At 46.0% G+C, this 27,162-nt stretch overlaps 2 protein-coding genes across 2 annotated transcripts; both read left to right on the top strand.

Moving 5' to 3' along the window:
• The first annotated feature begins 11,474 nt into the window (after nt 1-11,474).
• On the top strand, nt 11,475-12,425 carry LOC140896722 (olfactory receptor 51G2-like). Its single transcript, XM_073308793.2, has one exon. The coding sequence runs from the start codon at nt 11,475-11,477 to the stop codon at nt 12,423-12,425; it is 951 nt and encodes a 316-aa protein (XP_073164894.2).
• Nucleotides 12,426-24,175: 11,750 nt separating this feature from the next.
• LOC140896664 (olfactory receptor 51G2-like) lies at nt 24,176-25,111 on the top strand. Its single transcript, XM_073308666.1, has one exon. The coding sequence runs from the start codon at nt 24,176-24,178 to the stop codon at nt 25,109-25,111; it is 936 nt and encodes a 311-aa protein (XP_073164767.1).
• Nucleotides 25,112-27,162: the final 2,051 nt, after the last annotated feature.

Below are 27,162 nucleotides of genomic sequence, written 5' to 3'. Positions count from 1 at the left end.
TGGTGGGAGTCTGCTATAGACCACTGGACCAGGGGGATGAGGTGGATGAGGCTTTCTTCCGGCAGGTCGCGGAAGCTACTAGATCGCATGCCCTGGTTCTCATGGGTGACTTTAATTTTCCTGATATTTGCTGGGAGAGCAATACAGCGGTGCGTAGACAATCCAGGAAGTTTTTGGAAAGCATAGGGGACAATTTCCTGGTGAAGTGCTAGAGGAGCCAACTAGGGGGGGAGCTTTTCTTGACCTGCTGCTCACAAACCGGGAAGAATTAGTAGGGGAAACAAAAGTGGATGGGAATCTGGGAGACAGTGACCATGAGTTGGTTGAGTTCAGGATCCTGACACAGGGAAGAAAGGTAAGCAGCAGGATACGGACCCTGGACTTCAGGAAAGCAGACTTCGACTCCCTCAGGGAACGGATGGCCAGGATCCCCTGGGGGACTAACTTGAAGGGGAAAGGAGTCCAGGAGAGCTGGCTGTATTTCAAGGAATCCCTGTTGAGGTTACAGGGACAAACCATCCCGATGTGTCGAAAGAATAGTAAATATGGCAGGCAACCAGCTTGGCTTAACGGTGAAATCCTAGCAGATCTTAAGCATAAAAAAGAAGCTTACAAGAAGTGGAAGGTTGGACATATGACCAGGGAAGAGTATAAAAATATTGCTCGGGCATGTAGGAATGAAATTAGGAGGGCCAAATCGCACCTGGAGCTGCAGCTAGCGAGAGATGTTAAGAGTAACAAGAAGGGTTTCTTCAGGTATGTTGGCAACAAGAAGAAAGCCAAGGAAAGTGTGGGCCCCTTAATGAATGAGGGAGGCAACCTAGTGACAGAGGATGTGGAAAAAGCTAACGTACTCAATGCTTTTTTTGCCTCTGTCTTCACAAACAAGGTCAGCTCCCAGACTTCTGCGCTGGGCATCACAACATGGGAAATAGATGGCCAGCCCTCTGTGGAGAAAGAGGTGGTTAGGGACTATTTAGAAAAGCTGGACGTGCACAAGTCCATGGGGCCAGACGAATTGCATCCGAGAGTGCTAAAGGCACTGGCGGCTGTGATTGCAGAGCCATTGGCCATTATCTTTGAAAACTCGTGGCGAATGGGGGAAGTCCCGGATGACTGGAAAAAGGCTAATGTAGTGCCAATCTTTAAAAAAGGGAAGAAGGAGGATCCTGGGAACTACAGGCCAGTCAGCCTCACTTCAGTCCCCGGAAAAATCATGGAGCAGGTCCTCAAAGAATCAATCCTGAAGCACTTACATGAGAGGAAAGTGATCAGGAACAGTCAGCATGGATTCACCAAGGGAAGGTCATGCCTGACTAATCTAATTGTCTTCTATGATGAGATTACTTGTTCTTTGGATGAAGGGAAAGCAGTGGATGTATTGTATCTTGACTTTAGCAAAGCTTTTGACACGGTCTCCCACAGTATTCTTGTCAGCAAGTTAAGGAAGTATGGGCTGGATGAATGCACTATAAGGTGGGTAGAAAGTTGGCTAGATTGTCGGGCTCAACGGGTAGTGATCAATGGCTCCATGTCTAGTTGGCAGCCGGTGTCAAGTGGAGTGCCCCAGGGGTCGGTCCTGGGGCCGGTTTTGCTCAATATCTTCATTAATGATCTGGAGGATGGTGTGGATTGCACTCTCAGCAAATTTGCGGATGATACTAAACTGGGAGGAGTGGTAGATATGCTGGAGGGCAGGGATAGGATACAGAGGGACCTAGACAAATTGGAGGATTGGGCCAAAAGAAATCTGATGAGGTTCAATAAGGATAAGTGCAGGTTCCTGCACTTAGGACAGAAGAACCCAATGCACAGCTACAGACTAGGGACCGAATGGCTAGGCAGCAGTTCTGCAGAAAAGGACCTAGGGGTGACAGTGGACGAGAAGCTGGATATGAGTCAGCAGTGTGCCCTTGTTGCCAAGAAGGCCAATGGCATTTTGGGATGTATAAGTAGGGGCATAGCGAGCAGATCGAGGGACGTGATCGTCCCCCTCTCTTCGACATTGGTGAGGCCTCATCTGGAGTACTGTGTCCAGTTTTGGGCCTCACACTACAAGAAGGATGTGGATAAATTGGAGAGAGTCCAGCAAAGGGCAACAAAAATGATTAGGGGTCTGGAACACATGATTTATGAGGAGAGGCTGAGGGAACTGGGATTGTTTAGTCTGCGGAAGAGAAGAATGAGGGGGGATTTGATAGCTGCTTTCAACTACCTGAGAGGTGGTTCCAGAGAGGATGGTTCTAGACTATTCTCAGTGTTGGAAGAGGACAGGACAAGGAGTAATGGTCTCAAGTTGCAGTGGGGGAGGTTTAGGTTAGATATTAGGAAAAACTTTTTCACTAGGAGGGTGGTGAAACACTGCAATGCGTTGCCTAGGGAGGTGGTGGAATCTCCTTCCTTAGAAGTTTTTAAGGTCAGGCTTGACAAAGCCCTGGCTGGGATGATTTAATTGGGGATGGGTCCTGCTTTTGAGCAGGGGGTTGGACTAGATGACCTCCTGAGGTCCCTTCCAACCCTGATATTCTATGATTCTATGATTCTATGGGGACAGAACAAATTTCTAAGAGTCAAGCTTATGAAATATATAGCCGCAACAGTTGTGTTAGAAAGGTCGCTGACCGCAAAAGAACAGACAGTGAATAACAAGAGGGGGCCTAGTGGGGGAGACGCTTGTTTTTGCTTCTGACCAGTGTTAATTTTGCAATGTATTTCAAGTAAGGTAATTAATACGGAAGTATGTGTAATTTGTCTGTGGTTTTAAGCATTAAAAAGCTGTGTGTGCTTTGCATCGGGGGGCAGCTACTTCGAGCTGTTACCCCCCTGCATTTGTAATCAATAAAGGAGCCTCAGGCCTGTTCTGATCCAAAGACAAAGTGTGGTTAATTTTCCACCACACTGTTTATGATGTTACAGGAGTGTAACTCCCTGAGTTTCTGGTAATCTCAGCATGCTGACCTGCTAGCTGCCCCGACCTCAGTCATTTGTCCCAGAGAGGAAAGATGATTCAGGGCTTAAAGTGCTGTCCTCGGACTCAGAAGTCCTGGCTTCAGTTCCAGGCTCTTCCACAGACCTCTTCTGTGACCTTGGGCAGCTCACTTAGTCCATCGGTCCCACAGCAACATGTGTTTTAATACGGCTCAATGTGAAGGTGTACATCTTGGAGGAAGAGACAAGCCATCCATATTGTATGGGGGACCCAATGCTGGGAAGCACTGATTCCGAAAAACACTTGGGGGTCATAGTGGATAATCAGCTGAACATGAGCTTCTAGTGCCACACTACAGCCAAAAAAACAAATTCAATCCAGGATGTACAACTGGGGGAATCTTGAGTAGGAGCAGGGAGGTTATTTTACCTCTCGTGTTTGGCACTGGTGTGACCGTGGCTGGAATATTTTGTGCAGTTCTGGTGTCTATAGTTCAAGGAGGACATTGATACAATGGAAAGAGTCCAGAGAAAAGCCACGAGAATGATTAAAGGATTAGAAAATCTGCCTTATACTGATAGACTAAAGGAGCTCAATCTATTTAGCTTAACAAAGAGAAGTTAAAAGGTGACTTGAACACAGTCTGTAAGTAGCTGCATAAGGAACAAAAGTTTAACAATGGGCTCTTCAATGTATCAGAGAAAGTTATAACATGATCCACTGGCTGGCAGATGAAGCTAGACACATTAAGATCGGAAATAATGTGTAATTTTATTTAACCATTGGAACAATTTACCAAGGGCTGTGGTAGATTCTCCATCACTGACAATTGTTAAATCAAGGCAGGATGTAGTTCTAGCTAAACAGCTCTGCTTTAGGACTTATTTTTGGGCAGGTCTGTGGCCTGTGCTAGGCAGGAGGTCAGACTACCTGATCACAATGGTGCCTTCTGGCCTTTGGATCTGCCCAGTGGTGTTAATAGCACTGCCCTACTACATGCAGTGTTGTACTGATAAATATGTTACAGACTGACAGGCTCCTGAACTCTACAATAAGTGGGGATATTGCTAAGTGCCATAGAAAGATTTCAGCTCTGTGTGCCTCATGAGGATGGTCTGGGGCATTGGGTGCAGAACCTGAACTCTTCCCAACACCACTTGGTGATGAGGCCTGTCATCAGCAGAGCCCCCTTTGACAAGGGAGTTCTGGGCCCCTGCTACAGTTTGTCAGTAAGAGGGGGAATCAGGACGTGCTTTCAGAGAGTGAAGGATCTGAGGAACGTTGCCTAGCTTAGCAGAGCCCTGCTGGGCTGCCCCTTGCTCTGATCCTGATCCCCACCCCTTCCGTGAGCACCGAGAGCCCCTCTAGAGCTGCAGATAGACCTCACACCCTGCATCCATATTTCCAACATCACCCAGTTTGGGGGTAGCTGGATCTGGTAGAGGGGGTTGTTTGGGTCTAATAGAGAGCTAGTAGCAGGCTTTTGGAGCTGGGCTTTGAACACATCCCTTTCTATTAAACATGTGCATGACCTTGCTTAACCGGCGTGTGCATGTCTCATGCCTGAACATGAGAAAAGACCCTCTGAGCTGTGCCTCAGGCACCAAGTGACTCTGCGAGCCCGTCACTGTTGTGTTGGCTCTCTGCGGCGTAACCATATTCCTTACAACTGGAAACTATAGTTGAAGTAATAGTAAGGACCAGAATTATCAGATCCACAGAGGAACATGATCTGTTGGGGAAGAATCAACACAGCTTTTCAAAGGCAAATCCTGCCTCTCCAATCTATTAGAATTCTTTGAGGGGGTCCTCAAACATGCAGGGTAGAGGGATCCAGTGGATATATTGTATTTGGAATTTGAGAAAGTGACAAGGTCCCTCACCAAGGCTCTTAAGAAAAGGAAGCAGTCCTGGGAGAAGAAGGAAGGTTCTCTCATAGATCAGTAACTGGTTAAAAGATACAAAGCAACGGGTAGCAATAAATGGTCAGTTTTCAAAATGGAGACAGGTAAACAGTGGCATCCTTCTGGGGCCAGTATTGGGAGCAGTGCTGTTCAAAATATTCATAAATGATCTGGAAAAAGGGATTAACTGTGAGGTGGCAAAATTTGCAAATGAGACAAAATGACTGAATATATTTAAGAGGAAATCAGATTTTGAAGAGTTACAAAGCAATCTCACAAAAGTGGGTGACTGGGCAATAAAATGGGAGATGAAACTCAGTGTTAATAACTGGAAGCAATACACATCAGAAAACATAATCCCAACTATACACACAAAATGATGGTTTCTAAATTAGCTGTTAGCACTCAAGAAAGGTTTCAGAGGAGCAGCCGTGTTAGTGTGGAGAGTTCTCTGACAAGGTTCACTCGTTGTGCAGCAGCAGTCAAAAAAGAGAACAGAATGTTAGGAACCATGAGGAAAGACACAAATAAGAATACAGAAAATAACATGCTTCTGTATAAATCCATGATACGCCCACAGCTTGAGTACTGTGTGCAGTTCTGGTCACTGCAACTCAAAAAAGATATATTAGAATTGGAGTAGGTACAGAGATGGGCAACAAAAAATGTTTGGGGGTATGGAACAGTTTCCCTATGAGGAGAAATTAAGAAGACTGGGACTTCTCAGCTTGGAAAAGAGAAGATGAAGTGGGGATATGATAGAAGTCTATAAAATCATGTGTGGTGTGGCGAAACTGAATCAGGAAATGTTATTTGTCCCTTCACAAAACACACCAACCAGGGGGTCACCCATGCAGTTAACAGGCAGCATGTTTAAAACAAATAAAAGGCAGTAGTTCTTCACACAATGCAGAGTCAGCCTGTGGAACTCAATGCCAGGGGATGTTGTGAAGTCCAAAAGCATAACTGGATTAAAAAAGGAACTAGATAAGTCCATGGAGGATTGGTCCATCAGTGGCTCTTAGCCAAGATGGTCAGGTAAGCAACCCCATGCTGTGGGTGTCTCAAAACATCTGACCGTCAGAAGATGGGATCAGATGACGGAGGATGGGCCACTTGATAATTGCCCTCTTCTGTCCATTCCCTCTGAATCACCTGGCACTGGCCACTGTCAGAAGACAGAACATGGGGGTAGATGGACATTGGTCTGAATCCATATGGCCACTCTTCTGTTCTTAAATTGTTCCTCCGATGGATGGGCTGGTGGAGACAAGCCTTTTCCAGGGGCTCCCTCTGTTATAAGGCTGGTGTAGCCACCCTAGCAGATATCCATGGTAGGGTAACCACATGTCCCGTTTTGGCCAGGACAGTCCCTTTTTAAAGCTCTCTCCCAGCCACACCAACTTTTTTTTAATGTCAAAAGGAGCCATTTGTCTTGGTTGGTCTTGGTGACTTGACCAGCTGGGAGGAGGAAATGGGACAAATGCCCACTTCTGTGAAAAACGTGGGGAAGTGGGGAATGGAAGAATCTTCTGGGAAGGTGAATGGAGAAGCCAGCCCCTGAAAATTCGGGGCTAGTGCTGCCACCTAGGGGTGAGGTCCTGTAGCATGAGGGACAGAGGCTCATGGGTTGAGCAAGAGCTGGGCTGGAAAACAATTTTTTTTCACTCCATGAAACATTTTGACCCAAAGTGAAGCGTTTCCTTTTCATTCACTTTTTTGGGCAGAGTATTCATAGAAAAAGGATCATTTTAATCTGAAAGTTACTGCCCAGCTGCAACTGCCTGGATCCCAAAGAGAAACTAAAGTCTTTTCATCTGCCTCATCGTCATAACGTAAATGAAGTTTGGACTGACTGAGTCTATGGCTGCACTCTGCAATTCCCATCTCCATGCAGCCCTCTTCAACCTGTACAACGCCTCTCCAGCAGATCCTGCAGGCAGTAGCTACTGTGACTGGCCCTGGTAGCACTTCTCTGATCAGCCTGTGCCAGCAGGGAGCTGGAGAGGTTCCTAGAGCAATTGTGGAGGCCCAGAGATTGTGGGTGGGTAGGTCTAGCTATCAGTGGATCACTGAGATCTGTGCCTAACTTTGGGGATCCCTGGATCCTTCATCCCCCTTTTAATTCATAAGGGAGAAGGGAAGGAACACCCCCCTCCCCAGAACAATCCAAGGAAAATTTCCATGTAGGGAGCCTTGTGGACTCTCCCTTCCCTGGCCTGCACCCTGGGTTTGTCATTCAGGACAGGGGGCTGCCGGGGAGAAATCCGGTCCTATGTTGTTAATAATAATTACTATTATATTATATTTTATTTCAGCAGGATCACAGCTGTGACAGCATGATCATTACCACTCGGCCACCTTTGAGGTAGCCCTGTGACTAACTGGAACTATATGAACAGGGATGAGAAGCCCAGATACAAGGAATAGAGCTTGCAGCAGGGCTGACACTGCAGTCCAGTTGGGTAGCCTCACCACACGTCCCCTGTGATTTGGTCTCCTGCCATAGGTCATGAGAGGGGTTAAAGCTGGTGCACACTTAGCCAAGCATCTCAGGTTCCCAAATGGCCAAGTGGCCCCCAGGGGAAAGTGCTGGCATCTTCATATAGACACCTGCCTCCCCGTCTGAACAGAGACTGCCTGCTGCCCATGCAACCGCTCCGATGACTCCTTGTCCTCTAGGATGAAGACCTCTGGCGGCTTCTCTTCTAGCAGGAATTGGGTACGTTGGCAGGTTTCACCGTCTTTAAAATGTGAAGTGAAGCGTAAAGGCTGCAGGCTGGCTCCATTCTGGATCCACTCTGATGGGGACCCGGGCAGGCCGAGGGACTTCAGACTTCCCCAGCGATGTCTGAGCGTGTCTGTGTGAAGAGCTTCTCAGCATTGTGAACTCAGCGACATGGCTGGAGCCCAGAAATAGGCTCTGCCAGCACGTAGCTCCAGTGTTGTCTCTCCACCTCCCTGGGGGGGGGTGACTGAGAGACCGCTTTTCTTTAGCTATTGCTTCTTTTCCAGAAGCCTGGTGTTAAATTAAGAAGAGCCAGGCTAGTTTCACCTAATACAGCCATAGCTTAAATACCCCAATAGTCAACCCACTATAGCTCTACAGCAAACATCCCAAGAACTGGGTTTTACAGACACATTCATTATGGCAGCTCAGCTCCATGCCTGTCCCAATGTCATTCCAGTGTGTGATGTATTTTATGAATTCAGGATATAGACATTCAGAGAGAGAGAGAGAGAGAGAGCAAGCAATAGAGAACATTTGTGTGTGAAATGAGGTTCCATTTCCTTGAATACTCATGCATTTGACTTTGAATCCACTTCTTGTAAATCCACATCATGGTGCAAATAAGAGGTGCTGGGATTACTCTGTACTGGAGAGTGAGAGCTCAGGGAATGAATATTTTCTATACTGACCCCAATGCCTGTTACCACTCCGGATACAGGCTACAGACTGACAGAACAGAACCTGAGGAGAACCCGTCAGCTATTAACCCAGGGACAGAGGAGTTATTGGACTTTTGTTGGCAGACAAGCAACTGACTGATGGCTGAGACGCTGCGATCTCTACAGGTTCTGAAGAAATCCAGATGACAAACTCGACACTGTAAGTCACACTCTGACATGACAATGAGAAATCATCTCTGAAGGAAGATGAGAGGGGAAACAATGGGTTGACGTGTGTGTACCAAAGTCCAGATGTGTAAATATTATGCCAGAACTTTTAATTGTAATACAAATATTACAAACTACACTTTCATGACATGAATAGATGTTGAGAGCCTGCTGCAGAGTTGTTGCAATCTCGAAGGCAAGGAGCAGTGGTAACTTTGTGCTTAATCTCTTTGACTCTAGAAAGTATTTCAGAAGTACTCCAACTAGTATTCAAAATGGGCTTGTGCTATTAACGCTTTGTTCAGTAAACAGTTGTACGATACTGTCTCCTGGTCACTGACCAGAAGCTCTTTCTAACACTGACGTTCAGGGTGATGAACACAAACCCTCTGCAATACCTGGGCAAGACTTTCCAAAAAGTCCTGAGAGAAAAGAACTGATAGTTTGTATTTCAGCAAACACGAGAGCTGAGGGGCAGGAAAGGGGAGTGTAACAGAGCTTGCATGTAATTTACGCCCATCACCTGTTACATGAGCATGGCTGAAGTAACTTGCACACTCAGCTTGACATTAGCGCAAACCTAGTGTTTGCATATTCACACTTTTGTGATGCCATCCCTTCCCCCGCCCAGCTGAAGTAACTCTCTGTGTTACCTTGTAACTTGCTAAAAATCTACAGACCCTTACACGGGGAGAGTGTGGCCGATTGGATCACAGATCCCCCCTTGGAGGCTGCCACCTGATGTGCCAGGACTACGTCTGCTCCTGCTTTCCTGCTCTGTCAGCTTCGGACTTCAGTGCCCTGCCTGGTTTGAGCCAGACCTGCTAGCCTGCTGCAAACCCAGACCGAGGTCTAAATCACGTCCCACAAACTGCTGAAAGCTTAACTGAGAGCAGCTTACAGAAGTGTGCCTGTCTTTAACACACAGATGTCCAACTCCCAATGGGGTCCAAACCCTAAATAAATCTGTTTTACCCTTCTCAGTTGCCTTCCCACTCTAAGCTCTAGGGTACAGATGTGGGGACCCGCATGAAAAAAACCCTAAACTTATTTTTACCAGCTCAGGTTAAAAACTTTCCCAAGGCACACATTTTGCCTTGTCTTTGAACAGTATGCTGCCACCACCCAAGTGATTTAGACAAAGAATGGAGACAGGACCACTTGGAGTTCCTATTTCCCCCAAATATCCCCACAAGCCCTTACACCCCCTTTCCTGGGGATGCTTGAGAATAAACAAGGTGAGCACAAACCAGCCTTGAATTTTTAAGACCCAAAAACCCAATCAGATTCTTAAAAAACAGAACTTTATTAGAAGAACAACAAAAAAGAGATAGGAGAACAACTCTGTAAGATCAGAATGAAAGATAATCTTACAGGCAGTCAGATTCAAAACAAAGAGAATCCCTCTAGGCAAAACCTTAGTTTACAAAAAGACACAAAAAACAGGAATACACATTCCCTCCAGCACAGCGAATTTCACAAGCCAAAACAAAGAAAACCTAACTCATTTTCTTGCTAGATTACTAACTAACTTTACAGGAGTTGGAAGGCTTGCATCCTTGATCTGTTCCCGGCAAAGGTATCAGGCAGACAGACAAAAGCCTTTCCCCCCCCTCCAGGTTTGAAGGTATCTTGTCCCCTCATTGGTCATTTTGGGTCAGGTGCCAGCCGGGTTACCTGAGCTTCTTAACCCTTTACAGGTAAAAGGACTTTGCTTCTGGCCAGGAGGGATTTCGTAGCACTGTATACAGAAAGGTGGTTACCCTTCCCTTTATATTTATGAAGGGAAGGGTAACTACTCATCAGTTGGTTCACCCTCTATAACACTGATAGAGAGGTATGCACAGCTGTTTGCACCCCTGCCCAGGTATTAATACATACTCTGGGTCAATTAAAAAGTGAAAAGTGATTGTATTAAATACAGAAAGTAGGATTTAAGAGGTTCCAAGTAGTAACAGACAAAACATCTTGTGGGTGGAGACCCCCTCCACTCCTCTATACAAAGTCCAGCTGCAAAATGGAGTTTTGGGGTCCCCCGGGCAAGTCACATGTCCACGCATGACTGAGTTCCCTATCAGCCAAGCCACATTACTGGGAAAGCCCAGATGTGGATCGGCATCTCCTAGTTCATTGTTGGCATTATGGCTTCTTGATTGGGCACTGACTGAGAATAGTCTTTTCTCAGGAAGCTGACCAACTGCTTCACTGAAACCTACTCAGAATTAAACAAGTATGCAGCCAATATTCATAACTTCGAATGCAAAAATGAGACATGTATACAAACAGGATTAATAGATTCGGTAGATCATAACCTCTACAGAAGCAATAAAACATGTTTATACGTAGCTTCAATGCAGGACAGCTAAATAGAATCACTGTTTTCAGCTCTATAGAATGACTGTTTTCACTGCACTTGCCATGTCTTTACCATCTGATACATATGATACAACGGGTCACACTCAGAAGTGGAGGGCCAGAAAGGGTGTCTTTAGGAAGGTCGCAACTGTACAATCACACAGTGCTCAACTAGGCTGTAGAACTCAAAGCCACAAGATACAAATGGGGCCAAGGGCTAAGTATGATTCAAAGAAGGACTGGAGGTTGATACGGGTAACCAGAAAATCCAATTACAGTCATGAGGATTTGTTTTTTAAAGTCTTGGAAGAGCTCTAAACCTTCCAGATTTACATCACAAAATATGTCTAACTAGTTGGTGTCAGGGGGACACTTTTCCTGGGAGCAGGTTATCTCATAGCTGCCTATTGCAGGGCTTCTTCCACTTTCCTCTGTATCATCTGGAACTGGTCACTGGATACTGGGCTAGATGAACTGCAGGTCTGATCCACTCTGGCAGTGCCTATCTTCCTATTGGTGCTGCAAATCCAAGGATATTTATTTGCTGATCTTCCTTAAGCTCCTGAAAGTCTCTCAAGTGGCACAGAGAGCAGAAAAATGTCTCATTAAATATCATCTAGTCTCCTGTTCTTTTTTATTTTAGGAAGTAAATCTCAAAACTCTTTGGAATGGCCCAGCCCATTATATCAGCTGCGAATTACACCGAATTCAACTCTGCAGTGTTCCTTCTCACTGGGATACCTGGGCAGGAAGACGTCCATATCTGGATCTCAATCCTCTTCAGCTTAATGTACGCTATTTCGATAGTAGGAAATTCAGTCATTCTGTTCATTATAAAAACAGATCCAAGCCTCCATGAGCCCATGTACATGTTCCTTTCCATGTTGGCTGTCACAGACCTTAGCTTATCTATATCCACCATACCGACAATCCTGGGCATATACTTGTTTAACTCTAGGGAGATAAGCCTTAATGCTTGTTTTGGGCAGCTGTTCTTCCTCCACTTTCTTGCAAAAATTGAATCTTCCGTGCTCTTGTTGATGGCCTTTGACCGCTTTGTTGCCATCTGTAACCCGCTGAGATATGCTTCCATCTTAACTCCACCGAGAATAGCCAAGATGGGGTTGGTGTTTGTGGTAAGAGGGCTGGCTGTAGCATTACCATTCCCCTGTCTCCTGAAAAGGTTCCAATACTGTCAAGCCAACGTCCTCTCGCATTCCTACTGCCTGCACCAGGATGTCATGAAGTTGGCTTGTTCGGATATCACAGTCAACTACATCTATGGCTTGTTTACTACTCTCTTCACGTTTGGATTGGACTCACTGCTCATCTTCCTCTCTTACATGATGATTCTCAAAACAGTGCTGAGCATCACGTCCCACACGGAGTGCCTCAGGGCCCTGAACACCTGCGTCTCCCACCTGTGTGCCGTCCTGCTCTTCTACACACCAAACGTCAGCCTGGCTGTGATACACAGATTTGGGAATAGCTCTTCTCACTTACTTAAGATTCTCCTGGGCTATGTCTACCTGCTGGTCCCCCCCGTGATGAATCCAATTGTGTACAGTGTGAAAAGCAAACATCTTCGTGAGAGGATAATCAGGGCATTTGTCAAGTGAAGGGTCAGTTCATCACTTGGTTCTGGCACCTGTGACACAGGATCCAAAAAACATGAGTGACGGCCACGGCCACCTATTCCATCCTGGTTCCTTTTTCCCTGAGGCCCCTCCTTTTGCCTCATCTCTTCCCCCAGGGCCCCACCCCTATACTCCCCTTTCACAGAGTGTCATAAACATACAGCTATGGGTAGCATAAAATCCCTCCTTTACCTGTAAAGGGGTAAGAAGCTCAGATAACCTGGTTGGCACCTGACCAAAAGGACCAATAAGGGGAGAAGATACTTTCAAATCTGTGGGGGAAGGTTTTTATTTGTGTTCTCTCGGGAGAAAGAGGGGGACCAGGCAGGAAAGAAAAAAACCTCTCCTAAACCATACCTGAAATAATCCTCTAAGATTACAAATTGTAAGTATAGCAAGAGAAGGCGTTAGTTTACCTTTTGTTTTAGCTTGTGAATTTTCTCTGTGCTAAGAGGGAGGTTTATCCCTTTTTTTTTTTTTTGTAATTTTGAAGTTTGCCTGGAGGGGAATCCTCTGTGTTTGAACCTGATTACCCTGTAAAATTACCTTCCATCCTGATTTTACAGAGGTGCTTGTTTTATTTTGTTTTTATAATACAGTTCTGTTTTTTAAGAATCTGATTGGTTTTTAGTGTCCTAAAAACCCAAGGGTCTGGTCTGTCCTCACCTGGTTTACCTATTTGGTTGGTAGATTATTCTCAAACCTCCCCAGAAAAGGGGGTAAAGAGGTGGGGGGAATATTTTAGGGAAACAGGAACTCCAAGTGGTTCTTTTCCTGAATCTTTCTCTAACTCACATGGTGGTGGCAGTAGTACCCATCCAAGGACAAGAAAGGATTTGTGCCTTGGGGAAGTTTTTAACCTAAGCTGGTAGAAATAAGCTTCGGGGGTCTTTCATGCGGGTCCCCACATCTGTACCCCAGTGTTCAGAGAGGGGAGGGAACCCTGACACTGAGACTCTGCTCCCTTGTCTGGCTGGAAGCCAGAGCCGGGCCATGGTAAGAGCTGCCCAGACAGCCACAGCCACTGTGGGTGCCCCAGACCCTCCACATTTTACTCCCCAGGATGTACAAGCCAGGGAAAGTGGGCAGTCTGGGGTTCCTCACAGCAGCCAGTGCTCCCGGAGCAGCTCTTACCATGGCCTGACTCAGGCCTGCATGTAAGGCGGAGCATCGGGGAAAGTGGAGAAGCAGGAGGCAGGGCTTAGTGGGAAGAGATGGGATACAGGGTGGGGCTTCAGGAGAAAAAGGGGAGTAGGGGATGTGGCATGTCTGAAACAAATGTCACCCCAGCAAGCAAGATGGTGGGGATGTTCCTGAGCAAAGGAGGAAGATGGGGCTGGAGGATCGGAGAGCCTGTGTTTTGGAGAAGACTAAATTAATGTGACCCCACAAAGGGGGCTCCTCTTTTAAGTATCCCAGGCTGAGAGTAAGTCACTGCAAAAATCTCAGAGGGAAGGTCAGTGTGCCTACAGGGCCACCTCAGGCCTGAAGGAGGCATCCTGAGGTGGCATCTGTCCTCAGGGACTTGGTCTGGGTGTTCTGTGCTCTAGGAAGCTGTTACCAATGAGAGTATGTCAGCCCAGTCCCCAGGCTGCTCTTGACTCCACGCTGTAGGGTGAGAACAGGCCAGTGAATCAAATCACTGTAACTTGCTCCTTGCCATTCTCAATCTCTGAAGTGCAGGGATTCTTGCCATTCTCAATCTCTGCTGGCAGACCAGAGAATCCAGCCAGGCCTGTCACCACTCAGGAGACTGGAAGTCTGGTCCTGTGGTCCAGGCACTGCTCTGTGACTCAGGACTGCTGTGTTTGATTCCCTGACATGTGTCACCTTGGTCAAGCCATTGGCTGTCTCTGATTCTCTGGACAGGTGGATAATAGCCCTGCCCTGCCTCACAGCAGGCTGAGCACTGTGGTGACTGGGCCCAGGCTCACACAGGTTTCAGCAAAGGCTGCTTCCACAAGAAAGGGGACAAAAGATGGGAAGATGTTCTCAGAGACACAGGGAAACTAAGCTGTGTCCCAAGAGCTCCTTGGCTTTCCAAAAGAATGTAAGATGGGCCAGCTCTGTTCCTCTATTTCCAGAGCAAACCCTGTCTAACTCAGTTGGTAGTGAGACGTGAGATAGATGAGTATAGACGTGTGACAGCTGCCTGTTATTTTAAATCCATTTTCTCTAATGCTTTGTTCTATTTGACAATAAACCTTCTACTTTGAAGGAGGCTGGGGTGGACTTTGTAGTGCTGGTCACAAAACCCCCTAAAGGGAAGAGACTGTGCTGTCCAATCAGACTTGCTTTGTGATAATTGTGATGTTGCACTCTATTTGTTTATGGAAATATGCTTATGAGTGTAAATATGACATAACTGGAATATGCTTTGTGCTAGGTATGCCATGTAACATATCTTTGCAAAGGTTATTATCTACTGAATGTGTTCATCCTATTTCTATCCATGTATCATTTTTATATCTGAAGTTATGAGCACTGCTTCTATGCTTTTATTTGAAGTGTTTGCTGTAGGAAACACATAAGGGAGATTTGGCCAACATATTGTGAAGGGACGATTCAAGTAATTGGGAGTACTTAACTAACAATAGACTTTGGGAGATGCCAATCCACATCTGAACTTTTCTGGGAACGTTCAAACTAACATGGAAACAATGGTGTCAGCCTGCAAAAAGCTGAATTGTTCATGGACATGTGACCATGTCACCTGGTACTGGAATCCATCTTTAACCTCGTGCCTTTCCATTTAGAAGGAGGGCTGGGAACCCAGAGAGAGACAAAGGATTCCCGCCTTGTGCACAAGCTATAAAATTGGATGTAACAGAACAAAGGCCCCAGTCATGTGGAATCCCCTGCTTTTCACCTAAGATGCCTGCTGGAACTAAGAAGGACTGTACCAGGGGAAAGGATTGGTTCCACACTAGGAAGGAGTATAGTCTGTGAAAAAAGCTTATTGGAACATCTCTGAAGATGAGATTTACCTGTATTCAGTTTCTTAATGTATTAGGCTTAGACTTGCATGTTTTGTTTTATTTTGCCTGGTAACTTACTTTGTTCTGTCTGTAATTACTTGGAACCACTTAAATCCCACCTTTTATACTTAATAAAATAATTTTTGTTTATTAATTAATCAGAGTAAGTGATTAATACCTGGGGGAGCAAACAGCTGTGCATATCTCTCTATCAGTGTTATAGGGGCCAGACAATTTATGCGTTTACCCTATATAAGCTTTATACAGAGTAAAACGGATTTATTTGGGGTTTAGGCTCCCAGAAAGACTGATTACTGGGTGCTGGGAAAGTCCCTGTTAACTGAGAAGCCCCTGGGTTAAGTGAACCTTAGTTTCTGTGAACTGCAGGGGGGCATGGCCCAACCTCTTGATCTGTGCTGGAGCCAACTGGTGTGCCTAGCTCAGCAAGATGGGAATGGAGAGAAGCCTTTTCTGGCAGGGGTGTGTGTTCTCTTTGGCATCCCAGCACATCTAGTGGCAGTCTTGAAGGAGTTTCTGTGACCCAACCCGTCACTATAATCTTTTAGCATAGATGAGGTTCCGTTCCCAGCTGCAAGAATGGGACAATTTTGAGACTTTCCCCAAGACAGGAAAGGACCTGGTTAAGAAGGTAAAGAGACCATATATCCCAGTTTTACTGTGACAATCCCGGTTCTTCATGGCCAGTGTATATCCTTATTGAGTGCCTATCAGGATTCAGAGGAGCAACTTCTTCAAGTTGCGTCCAAGATAACATTCCACTCAAGACAATTATTAACCGGGTAAAAAAATGACTAGGTAAGTTCATGGAAGATAGTTCCATCTGTGGCTCTGTGGTGGGAAATTAACCATGTCTTCTGTTTCAAATCAGAATCACCTGAGGATCCCTTATTCAAGTATACGTATAAAGGGAGAGTCAGCCATAGTTGCTCTGCATAAGCAGGAAATACAGGAGTTTATGTAGCTGAAAATCACAATTTGTTAGGCACACATCCTTTAAGAGCATTTTCCCTTATTTGGCATATAGTGCAAGCTCTAACAGGAGCTTTCCTTATTTAGGATATAGCGAAACAAGATTTTCCTGTTATTAACAAGTTGTTCTTTGCGGTTAACGGGTCTTTCCTAATTTCTAGCTGGTAGGGTGATATTTCTTAAGCTATGTTGCTGCAATTGCCCCACACTGGAATTTTTCTGACTCTCTTTTTATGCTCTCTATACACAGTTAGCTTGACCAAAGCTTTAGGCCTACTTGGGAAGTGTTAGGGGGCTTATTCCTTCACCCACTTACTTCCCTGGTCCTTCTCGCATGAACAGAGAGTAACAATACCTGAAGTCCAAAGGTGCAAACAATTTGATGTTTATTGGGGTGAACTTCCAGCAAGCATGATTCCAGTTTCCTTCCTTAGTATCCTCCTTCCCAGCTCTGACACCACAGAGCCTTACACCTGAGTCCCTGTTCCCATTCCTACCCTTAGCCAAACATGATTCCAACTTCCTTACTCCCATTCCCTGTTCCCATTTCCCTCACCCACACACACACCCACCCCCTCCCACCCACACCCACTCACTTCCTCATTGACTACAGATAATATAGTAAAACTTGAGTTCTGCTTAGCTATACCTTAACCAATCATTTTCCTGAAATTTAACTAACCAATCCTAACATATTGTAACATGATTATGTAACCAATTATATCCCACCACCTTCATTAGTTTACACCCAGCAAAATTAATTATACAGCAGACAGGAACAATCACAGAACCAGATAGTGATTATACAGACAAACAATAACAAAGTGGGAACTATAATGACAAAACAATACAGAAGTGAGGATTTCACATCCCAGCTATTGGTAAGTGAGTTCTTGCCAGACAGGATGCTATCAAACTAAGTTTCCTTTTGTATTTTCTAGGCACTTCCTTTTCTCTGGAGGTGATAGGAATACAATCCTGTCTTGATAGGGCCTAACAGCCCAATAGCACCTTATTTCAATGTGACTAGTTTGGAATGTGAGGAGGTGACCGGTCGCTTCCTAGCTTATGGCTGCCTCTGCTGCTTAGCCAAAGGCCTTAGCCTAAGAACAGGGCCTCAGACTGTCACAGTAAGAGAAGGCCCTTACTCCAGCAGACAGTGATTTTGATTCTTTCTTTTATACCTGTAGAACTAACCAAGTGATAAGAATACACCTAAATTCTTAAAGTACAGGCCTTTGCAGACAGGCCTGAATATCTATATCCTAACAGGAAGTTTAGGCCTACTGGATTTTTCCTCCACAGCTCTTAGCCAAGATGGTCACGGACACAACCCCATGCTGTGGGTGTCTCAAAACCACTGACCGTCAGAAGACGGGATCAGATGACGGAGGATGGGCCGCTTGATAATCGCCCTCTTCTGTCCATTCCCTCTGAAGCACCTGGCACTGGCCACTATCAGAAGACAGGACACGGGGGTAGATGGACATTGGTCTGAATCCATATGGCCACTCCTCTGTTCTTAAATTGTTCCTCCGATGGATGGGCTGGTGGAGACAAGCCTTTTCCAGGGGCTCCCTCTGTTATAAAGCTGGTGCAGCCACCCTAGCAGACATCCATGGTAGGGTGACCACACGTCCCGTTTTGACCAGGACAGTCCCTTTTTTAAGTTCTCTCCCAGCCACACCAACTTTTTTTTAATGTCAAAAGGAGCCATTTGTCTTGGTTGGTCTTGGTGACTTGACCAGCTGGGAGGAGGAAATGGGACAAATGCCCACTTCTGTGAAAAACGTGGGGAAGTGGGGAATGGAAGAATCTTCAGGGAAGGTGAATGGAGAAGCCAGCCCCCGAAATGGGGTGAGATGGGGCGGGAGGGAAGATCAGCGTTCCAGGCAAAGTTGACAGCTTCCTAAGCACTGGGTGGGCTCCTCTAGGGTTCCAGCCACGTGCAACAATCTCGTGTGAGGGAGGGAGACATCCTTGGTTGAGCAGCTGAGGGTCTCCAGTTTTCTCATTGGTAAATACGGTCACCCTAAGTTCCTGTTCTTCATGGGAGGCGAATTCGGGGCTAGTGCTGCCACCTAGGGGTGAGGTCCTGTAGCATGAGGGACAGAGGCTCATGGGTTGAGCAAGAGCTGGGCTGGAAAACAATTTTTTTTTCACTCCATGAAACATTTTGACCCAAAGTGAAGTGTTTCCTTTTCATTCACTTTTTTGGGCAGAGTATTCATAGAAAAAGGATCATTTTAATCTGAAAGTTACTGCCCAGCTGCAACTGCCTGGATCCCAAAGAGAAACTAGAGTCTTTTCATCTGCCTCATCGTCATAACGTAAATGAAGGTTGGACTGACTGAGTCTATGGCTGCACTCTGCAATTCCCATCTCCATGCAGCCCCCTTCAAACTGTACAACGCCTCTCCAGCAGATCCTGCAGGCAGTAGCTACTGTGACTGGCCCTGGTAGCACTTCTCTGATCAGCCTGTGCTAGCAGAGAGCTGGAGAGGTTCCGAGAACAATTGTGGAGGCCCAGAGATTGTGCGTGGGTAGGTCTAGCTACCAGTGGATCACTGAGATCTGTGCCTAACTTTGGGGATCCCTGGATCCTTCGTCCCCCTTTTAATTCATAAGGGAGAAGGGAAGGAACACCCCCCTTCCCAGAACAATCCAAGGGAAATTTCCATGTAGGGAGCCTTGTGGACTCTCCCTTCCCTGGCCTACACCCTGGGTTTGTCATTCAGGACAGGGGGCTGCCGGGGAGAAATCCGGTCCTACGTTGTTAATAATAATTACTATTATATTATATTTTATTTCAGCAGGATCACAGCTGTGACAGCATCATCATTACCACTTGGCCACCTTTGAGGTAGCCCTGTGACTAACTGGAACTATATGAACAGGGATGAGAAGCCCAGATACAAGGAATAGAGCCTGCAGCAGGGCTGACACTGCAGTCCAGTTGGGTAGCCTCACCACACGTCCCCTGTGATTTGGTCTCCTGCCATAGGTCATGAGAGGGGTTAAAGCTGGTGCACACTTAGCCAAGCATCTCAGGTTCCCAAATGGCCAAGTGGTCCCCAGGGGAAAGTGCCGGAATCTTCATATAGACACCTGCCTCCCCGTCTGAACAGAGACTGCCTGCTGCCCATGCAACCGCTCCGATGACTCCTTGTCCTCTAGGATGAAGACCTCTGGCGGCTTCTCTTCTAGCAGGAATTGGGTACGTTGGCAGGTTTCACCGTCTTTAAAATGTGAAGTGAAGCGTAAAGGCTGCAGGCTGGCTCCATTCTGGATCCACTCTGATGAGGACCCGGGCAGGCCGAGGGACTTCAGACTTCCCCAGCGATGTCTGAGCGTGTCTGTGTGAAGAGCTTCTCAGCATTGTGAACTCAGCGACATGGCTGGAGCCCAGAAATAGGCTCTCCCAGCACATAGCTCCAGTGTTGTCTCTCCACCTCCCTGGGTGGGGGGGTGACTGAGAGACCGCTTTTCTTTAGCTATTGCTTCTTTTCCAGAAGCCTGGTGTTAAAGTAAGAAGAGCCAGGCTAGTTTCACCTAATACAGTCATAGCTTAAATACCCCAATAGTCAACCCAATATAGCTCTACAGCAAACATCCCAAGAACTGGGTTTTACAGACACATTCATTATGGCAGCTCAGCTCCATGCCTGTCCCAATGTCATTTCAGTGTGTGATGTATTTTATGAGTTCAGGACATAGACATTCAGAGAGAGAGAGAGAGAGAGAGAGAGCAAGCAATAGAGAACATTTGTGTGTGAAATGAGGTTCCATTTCCATGAATACTCATGCATTTGACTTTGAATCCACTTCTTGTAAATCCACATCATGGTGCAAATAAGAGGTGTTGGGATTACTCTGTACTGGAGAGTGAGAGCTCAGGGAATGAATATTTTCTATACTGACCCCAATGCCTGTTACCACTCCAGATACAGGCTACAGACTGACAGAACAGAACCTGAGGAGAACCCGTCAGCTATTAACCCAGGGACAGAGGAGTTATTGGACTTTTGTTGGCAGACAAGCAACTGACTGATGGCTGAGACACTGCGATCTCTACAGGTTCTGAAGAAATCCAGATGACAAACACAACACTGTAAGTCACACTCTGACATGACAATGAGAAATCATCTCTGAAGGAAGATGAGAGGGGAAACAATGGGTTGACGTGTGTGTACCAAAGTACAGATGTGTAAATATTATGCCAGAACTTTTAATTGTAATACAAATATTACAAACTACACTTTCATGACATGAATAGATGTTGAGAGCCTGCTGCAGAGTTGTTGCAATCTCGAAGGCAAGGAGCAGTGGTAACTTTGTGCTTAATCTCTTTGACTCTAGAAAGTATTTCAGAAGTACTCCAACTAGTATTCAAAATGGGTTTGTGCTATTAACGCTTTGTTCAGTAAACAGTTGTACGATACTGTCTCCTGGTCACTGACCAGAAGCTCTTTCTAACACTGACGTTCAGGGTGATGAACACAAACCCTCTGCAATACCTGGGCAAGACTTTCCAAAAAGTCCTGAGAGAAAAGAACTGATAGTTTGTATTTCAACAATCACGAGAGCTGAGGGGCAGGAAAGGGGAGTGTAACAGAGCTTGCATGCAATTTACGTCCATCACCTGTTACATGAGCATGGCTGAAGTAACTTGCACACTCAGCTTGACATTAGCGCAAACCTAGTGTTTGCATATTCACACTTTTGTGATGCCATCCCTTCCTCCGCCCAGCTGAAGGGGACTGGAACACATGAGATATGAGGAGAGGCTGAGGGAGCTGGGATTGTTTAGCCTGCAGAAGAGAAGAATGAGGGGGGATTTGATAGCTGCTTTCAACTACCTGAAAGGGGGTTCCAAAGAGGATGGCTCTTGACTGTTCTCAATGGTAGCAGATGACAGAACGAGGAGTAATGGTCTCAAGGTGCAGTGGGGGAGGTTTAGATTGGATATTAGGAAAAACTTTTTCACTAAGAGGGTGGTGAAACACTGGAATGCGTTACCTAGGGAGGTGGTAGAATCTCCTTCCTTAGAGGTTTTTAAGGTCAGGCTTGACAAAGCCCTGGCTGGGATGATTTAACTGGGAATTGGTCCTGCTTCGAGCAGGGGGTTGGACTAGATGACCTTCTGGGGTCCCTTCCAACCCTGATATTCTATGATTCTATGATTCTATGAAGTAACTCTCTGTGTTACCTTGTAACTTGCTAAAAATCTACAGACCCTTACACAGGGAGAGTGTGGCTGGTTGGGTCACAGATCCCCCCTTGGAGGCTGCCACCTGATGTGCCAGGACTACGTCTGCTCCTGCTTTCCTGCTCTGTCAGCTTAGGACTTCAGTGCCCTGCCGGGTTTGAGCCAGACCTACTAGCCCGCTGCAAACCCAGACCGAGATCTGAATCACATCCCACAAACTGAAAGCTTAACTCAGAGCAGCTTACAGAAGTGTGCCTGTCTTTAACACACAGATGTCCAACTCCCAATGGGGTCCAAACCCTAAATAATCCATTTTACCCTTCTCAGTTGCCTTCCCACTCTAAGCTCTAGGGTACAGATGTGGGGACCCGCATGAAAAAAACTCTAAACTTATTTTTACCAGCTTAGGTTAAAAACTTTCCCAAGGCACACATTTTGCCTTGTCTTTGAACAGTATGCTGCCACCACCCAAGTGATTTAGACAAAGAACAGAGACAGGACCACTTGGAGTTCTTATTTCCCCCAAATATCCCCACAAGCCCTTACACCCCCTTTCCTGGGGACGCTTGAGAATAAACAAGGTGAGCACAAACCAGCCTTGAATTTTTAAGACCCAAAAACCCAATCAGATTCTTAAAAAAAATAACTTTATTAGAAGAACAACAAAAAAAAAAGATAGGAGAACAACTCTGTAAGATCAGAATGAAAGATAATCTTACAGGCAGTCAGATTCAAAACACAGAGAATCCCTCGAGGCAAAGCCTTAGTTTACAAAAAGAAAAGGAGTACTTGTGGCACCCTAGAGACTAACCAATTTATTTGAGCTACAGCTCACGAAAGCTTATGCTCAAATAAATTGGTTAGTCTCTAGGGTGCCACAAGTACTCCTTTTCTTTTTGCGAATACAGACTAACATGGCTGTTACTCTGAAACCTTAGTTTACAAAAAGACACAAAAACAGGAATACACATTCCCTCCAGCACAGTGAATTTCACAAGCCAAAACAAAGAAAACCTAACTCATTTTCTAGCTAGATTACTAACTAACTTTACAGGAGTTGGAAGGCTTGCATCCTTGATCTGTTCCCGGCAAAGGTATCACGCAGACAGACAAAAGCCTTTCCCCCGCCTCCAGGTTTGAAAGTATCTTGTCCCCTCATTGGTCATTTTGGGTCAGGTGCCAGCCGGGTTACCTGAGCTTCTTAACCCTTTACAGGTAAAAGGACTTTGCTTCTGGCCAGGAGGGATTTCGTAGCACTGTATACAGAAAGGTGGTTACCCTTCCCTTTATATTTATGAAGGGAAGGTTAACCAGTCATCAGTTGGTTCACCCTCTATAACACTGATAGAGAGGTATGCACAGCTGTTTGCACCCCTGACCAGGTATTAATACATACTCTGGGTCAATTAAAAAGTGAAAAGTGATTGTATTAAATACGGAAAGTAGGATTTAAGAGGTTCCAAGTAGTAACAGACAGAACATCTTGTGGGTGGAGACCCCCTCCACTCCCCTATACAAAGTCCAGCTGCAAAATGGAGTTTTGGGGTCCCCCGGGCAAGTCACATGTCCACACATGACTGAGTTCCCTATCAGCCAAGCCACATTCCTGGGAAAGCCCAGATGTGGATCGGCATCTCCTAGTTCATTGTTGGCATAAGGGCTTCTTGATCGGGCACTTACTGAGAATAGTCTTTTCTCAGGAAGCTGACCAACTGCTTCACTGAAACCTACTCAGAATTAAACAAGTATGCAGCCAATATTCATAACTTTGAATGCAAAAATGAGACATGTATACAAACAGGATTAATAGATTCGGTAGATCATAACCTCTACAGAAGCAATAAAACCTGTTTATACGTAGCTTCAATGCAGGACAGCTAAATAGAATCACTGTTTTCAGCTCTATAGAATGACTGTTTTCACTGCGCTTGCCATGTCTTTACCATCTCATACATATGATACAACGGGTCACACTCAGAAGTGGAGGGCCAGAAAGGGTGTCTTTAGGAAGGTCGCAACTGTACAATCACACAGTGCTCAAGTTGGCTGTGGAACTCAAAGCCACAAGATACGAATGGGGCCAAGGGCTAAGTATGATTCAAAGAGGGCCTGGAGGTTGATATGGGTAACCAGAAAATCCAATTACAGTCATGAGGATTTGTTTTTTAAAGTCTTGGAAGAGCTCTAAACTTTCCAGATTTACATCACAAAATATGTCTAACTAGTTGGTGTCAGGGGGACACTTTTCCTGGGAGCAGGTTATCTCATAGCTGCCTATTGCAGGGCTTCTTCCACTTTCCTCTGTATCATCTGGAATTGGTCACTGGATACTGGGCTAGATGAACTGCAGGTCTGATCCACTCTGGCAGTGCCTATCTTCCTATTGGTGCTGCAAATCCAAGGATATGTATTTGCTGATCTTCCTTAAGCTCCTAAAAATCTCTCAAGTGGCACAGAGAGCAGAAAAATGTCTCATTAAATATCATCTAGTCTCCTGTTCTTTTTTTTCTTTTAGGAAGTAAATCTCAAAACTCTTCAGAATGGCCCAGTCCATTATGTCAGCTGTGAATGACACCACATTCAACTCTGCAGTATTCCTTTTCACTGGGATACCTGGGCAGGAAGACGTCCATATCTGGATCTCTATCCCCTTCATCTTAATGTACGCTATTTCAATAGTAGGAAATTCAGTCATTCTGTTCATTATAAAAACAGATCCAAGCCTCCATGAGCCCATGTATATTTTCCTTTCTATGTTGGCCGTCTCAGACCTTGGCTTATCAATATCCACCATACCAACAATCCTGGGCATATACTTGTTTAACTCTAGGGAGATCAGCCTTAATGCCTGTTTTGCCCAGCTGTTCTTCATCCACTTTCTTGCAAAAATTGAATCTGCTGTACTCTTGTTGATGGCCTTTGACCGCTTTGTTGCCATCTGTAACCCACTGAGATATGCTTCCATCTTAACTCCACCGAGAATAGCCAAGATGGGGTTGGTGTTTGTGGTAAGAGGGCTGGCTGTCGCATTACCATTCCCCTTTCTCCTGAAAAGGTTCCAATACTGTCGAGCCAACGTCCTCTCGCATTCCTACTGCCTGCACCAGGATGTCATGAAGTTGGCTTGTTCAGATATCACAGTCAACACCATCTATGGCATGTTTACTACAGTTTTCACATTGGGGTTGGACTCGCTGCTCATCTTCTTCTCTTATGTGATGATCCTCAAAACAGTGCTGAGCATCGCATCCCACACGGAGTGCCTCAGGGCCCTGAACACCTGCTTCTCCCACATCTGCGCCGTCCTGCTCTTCTATATACCAGACATTGGCCTGGCTGTGATACACAGATTTGGGAATAGCTCTTCTCACTTACTTAGGATTCTCCTGGGATACGTCTACCTGCTGGTCCCGCCCCTGATAAACCCAATCGTGTATAGCGTGAAAAGCAGACATCTTCGTGTGAGGATAATCAGGGCCTTTGTCAAATGAAGGGTCAGTTCTTCACCCAGCTCCAGCATGTGTGAAAGAAGAGAGAAAAAACATGAGTGACGGCAATGGCCACCTATTCCATCCTGGTTCCTATTTCCCTGAGGCTCCTCTCTTTGCCTCATCTCTTCCCCCAAGGCCCCACCCCTACTATTCTCCTTTAACTGAGACTTTGCTCCCTCTTCTGGCTTCAAGCCAGAGCTGGGCCATGGTAAGAGCTGCCCAGACAGCCACAGCCACTGTGAGGTGCCCCAGACTCCCCACATTTTACCCCCAAGGATGTAGAAGTCAGGGAAAGTGAACAGTCTGGAGTTCCTCACAGCAGCCAGTGCTCCCGGAGCAGCTCTTACCATGGCCTGACTCAGGCCTGCATGTAAGGCGGAGCATCGGGGAAAGTGGAGAAGCAGGAGGCAGGGCTTAGTGGGAAGAGATGGGATACAGGGTGGGGCTTCAGGGGAAAAAGGGGAGTAGGGGATGTGGCATGTCTGAAACAAATGTCACCCCAGCAAGCAAGATGGTGGGGATGTTCCTGAGCAAAGGAGGAAGATGGGGCCGGAGGATCGGAGAGCCTGTGTTTTGGAGAAGACTAAATTAATGTGACCCCACAAAGGGGGCTCCTCTTTTAAGTATCCCAGGCTGAGAGTAAGCCACTGCAAGAATCTCAGAGGGAAGGTCAGCGTGCCTGCAGGGCCACCTCAGGCCTGAATGAGGCATCCTGAGGTGGCATCTGTGCTCAGCGACTTAGCCAGAGTGTGCTGTGCTCTAAGAAGCTGTTACCAATGGGAGTATGTGTGAAGTTATTGACATGAACTGTGACCGTATTGATCATTGTTGCAACCAAGGTCTTATGGTGGCACCAAATATTGTAAAGCTTGTTGTGTAAGGTGTCTATGGAAAGGTTATGATTTGCTGGGGATGATCATGCTGTCTGTATGCATGTATTGCTGTTGTACTTAAAGTTATATGTATTGGTTCTATGCTGTCTGTATTCCAAACTTGCGCTATACTTCTGGGTGACACCCCAGATAATTTGGCATTAGCAGTACCTAGCCTGCTTGATGGCCAATCATCAGCTGTACAATTGACCCTTTGAAAGAAGGCAGGTACACTTTGTGACTCAGCGAGGAAGGCAGGGACATGCCTATGGACAGAACTGGTTTTACCATGCCCTGTGCTGGGAAGCTTGTGTTTGGAATCAGAGACTATAAAAGGCAGCTGCATCTTCTCCATTTTGTCTTCAATCCTGCTCCTTACCCCTGGAGGAACTTTGCTACACTGAAGCTCCTAATAATGGCCTGAATGACCCACCCAAGCTGTGGATGGACTCCAGAGACTTGATTTGAGCCTGCAGTTTATTCCATCACTGCTGCAAGCCTGAACCAAGAACTTTGCCATTGCTGTATGTAATTGATTACTTTGACCAATTTTAGCTCTCATCTATATTTCTCTCTTTTATGAATAAACCGTTAGGTTTTAGATTCTAAAAGATTGGCAACAGCATAATTTGTGGGTAAGATCTGACTTTTATATTGACCTGGGTCTGGGGTTTGGTCCTTTGGGATCAGGAGACCCTTTTTCCTTTCACTGGGGTGTTGGTTTTCATAACCATTCATTTCCATAAGCAGTGATGCTAGCGGTGATACTGGGAAACTGGAGTGTCTGAGGGAATTGCTTAAATGATTTCTGGTTCGCGAGTGGGGTAAAACCGAAGTTCTCTGTGTTTGCCTGGTTTGGTGTGCCTTAGTTGTGAAGGACCCACAGCCTTGGGCTGTGACTGCCCTGCTCCAAGCAATTTGTCCTGAATTGATACTTTCAGAGGTGTCCCGTCAGAGGCCGCATTGCTACAGCATGCCAGCCCAGCCCCCAGGCTGCCCTAAACTCCACTGCGGTAGGGTGAGAACAGGCCAGTGAATCAAACCTCTCCTTACCATCCTCAATCTCCACAGCGCAGAGGGGAGATCTGCTGGTATAGCAGAGAATCCAGCCAGGCCTGTCACCACTCTGGTGACTGGAAGTCTGGTTCTGTGCTCCAGACACTGCTCTGTGACTCAGGA

The sequence above is a fragment of the Lepidochelys kempii genome, chromosome 1, assembly GCF_965140285.1.
Source record: "Lepidochelys kempii isolate rLepKem1 chromosome 1, rLepKem1.hap1, whole genome shotgun sequence".
NCBI classification, from domain to species: domain Eukaryota; kingdom Metazoa; phylum Chordata; order Testudines; family Cheloniidae; genus Lepidochelys; species Lepidochelys kempii.
Note: the sequence above shows the minus strand (reverse complement) of the source record. Positions and strands in the feature narration are given on the sequence as shown.

What these genes read in the sequence shown, in the direction of transcription:
- LOC140896722 (XM_073308793.2), top strand. Translation starts at nt 11,475, where the DNA reads ATGGCCCAGCCCATTATATCAGCTGCGAATTACACCGAATTCAACTCT.
- LOC140896664 (XM_073308666.1), top strand. Translation starts at nt 24,176, where the DNA reads ATGTCAGCTGTGAATGACACCACATTCAACTCTGCAGTATTCCTTTTC.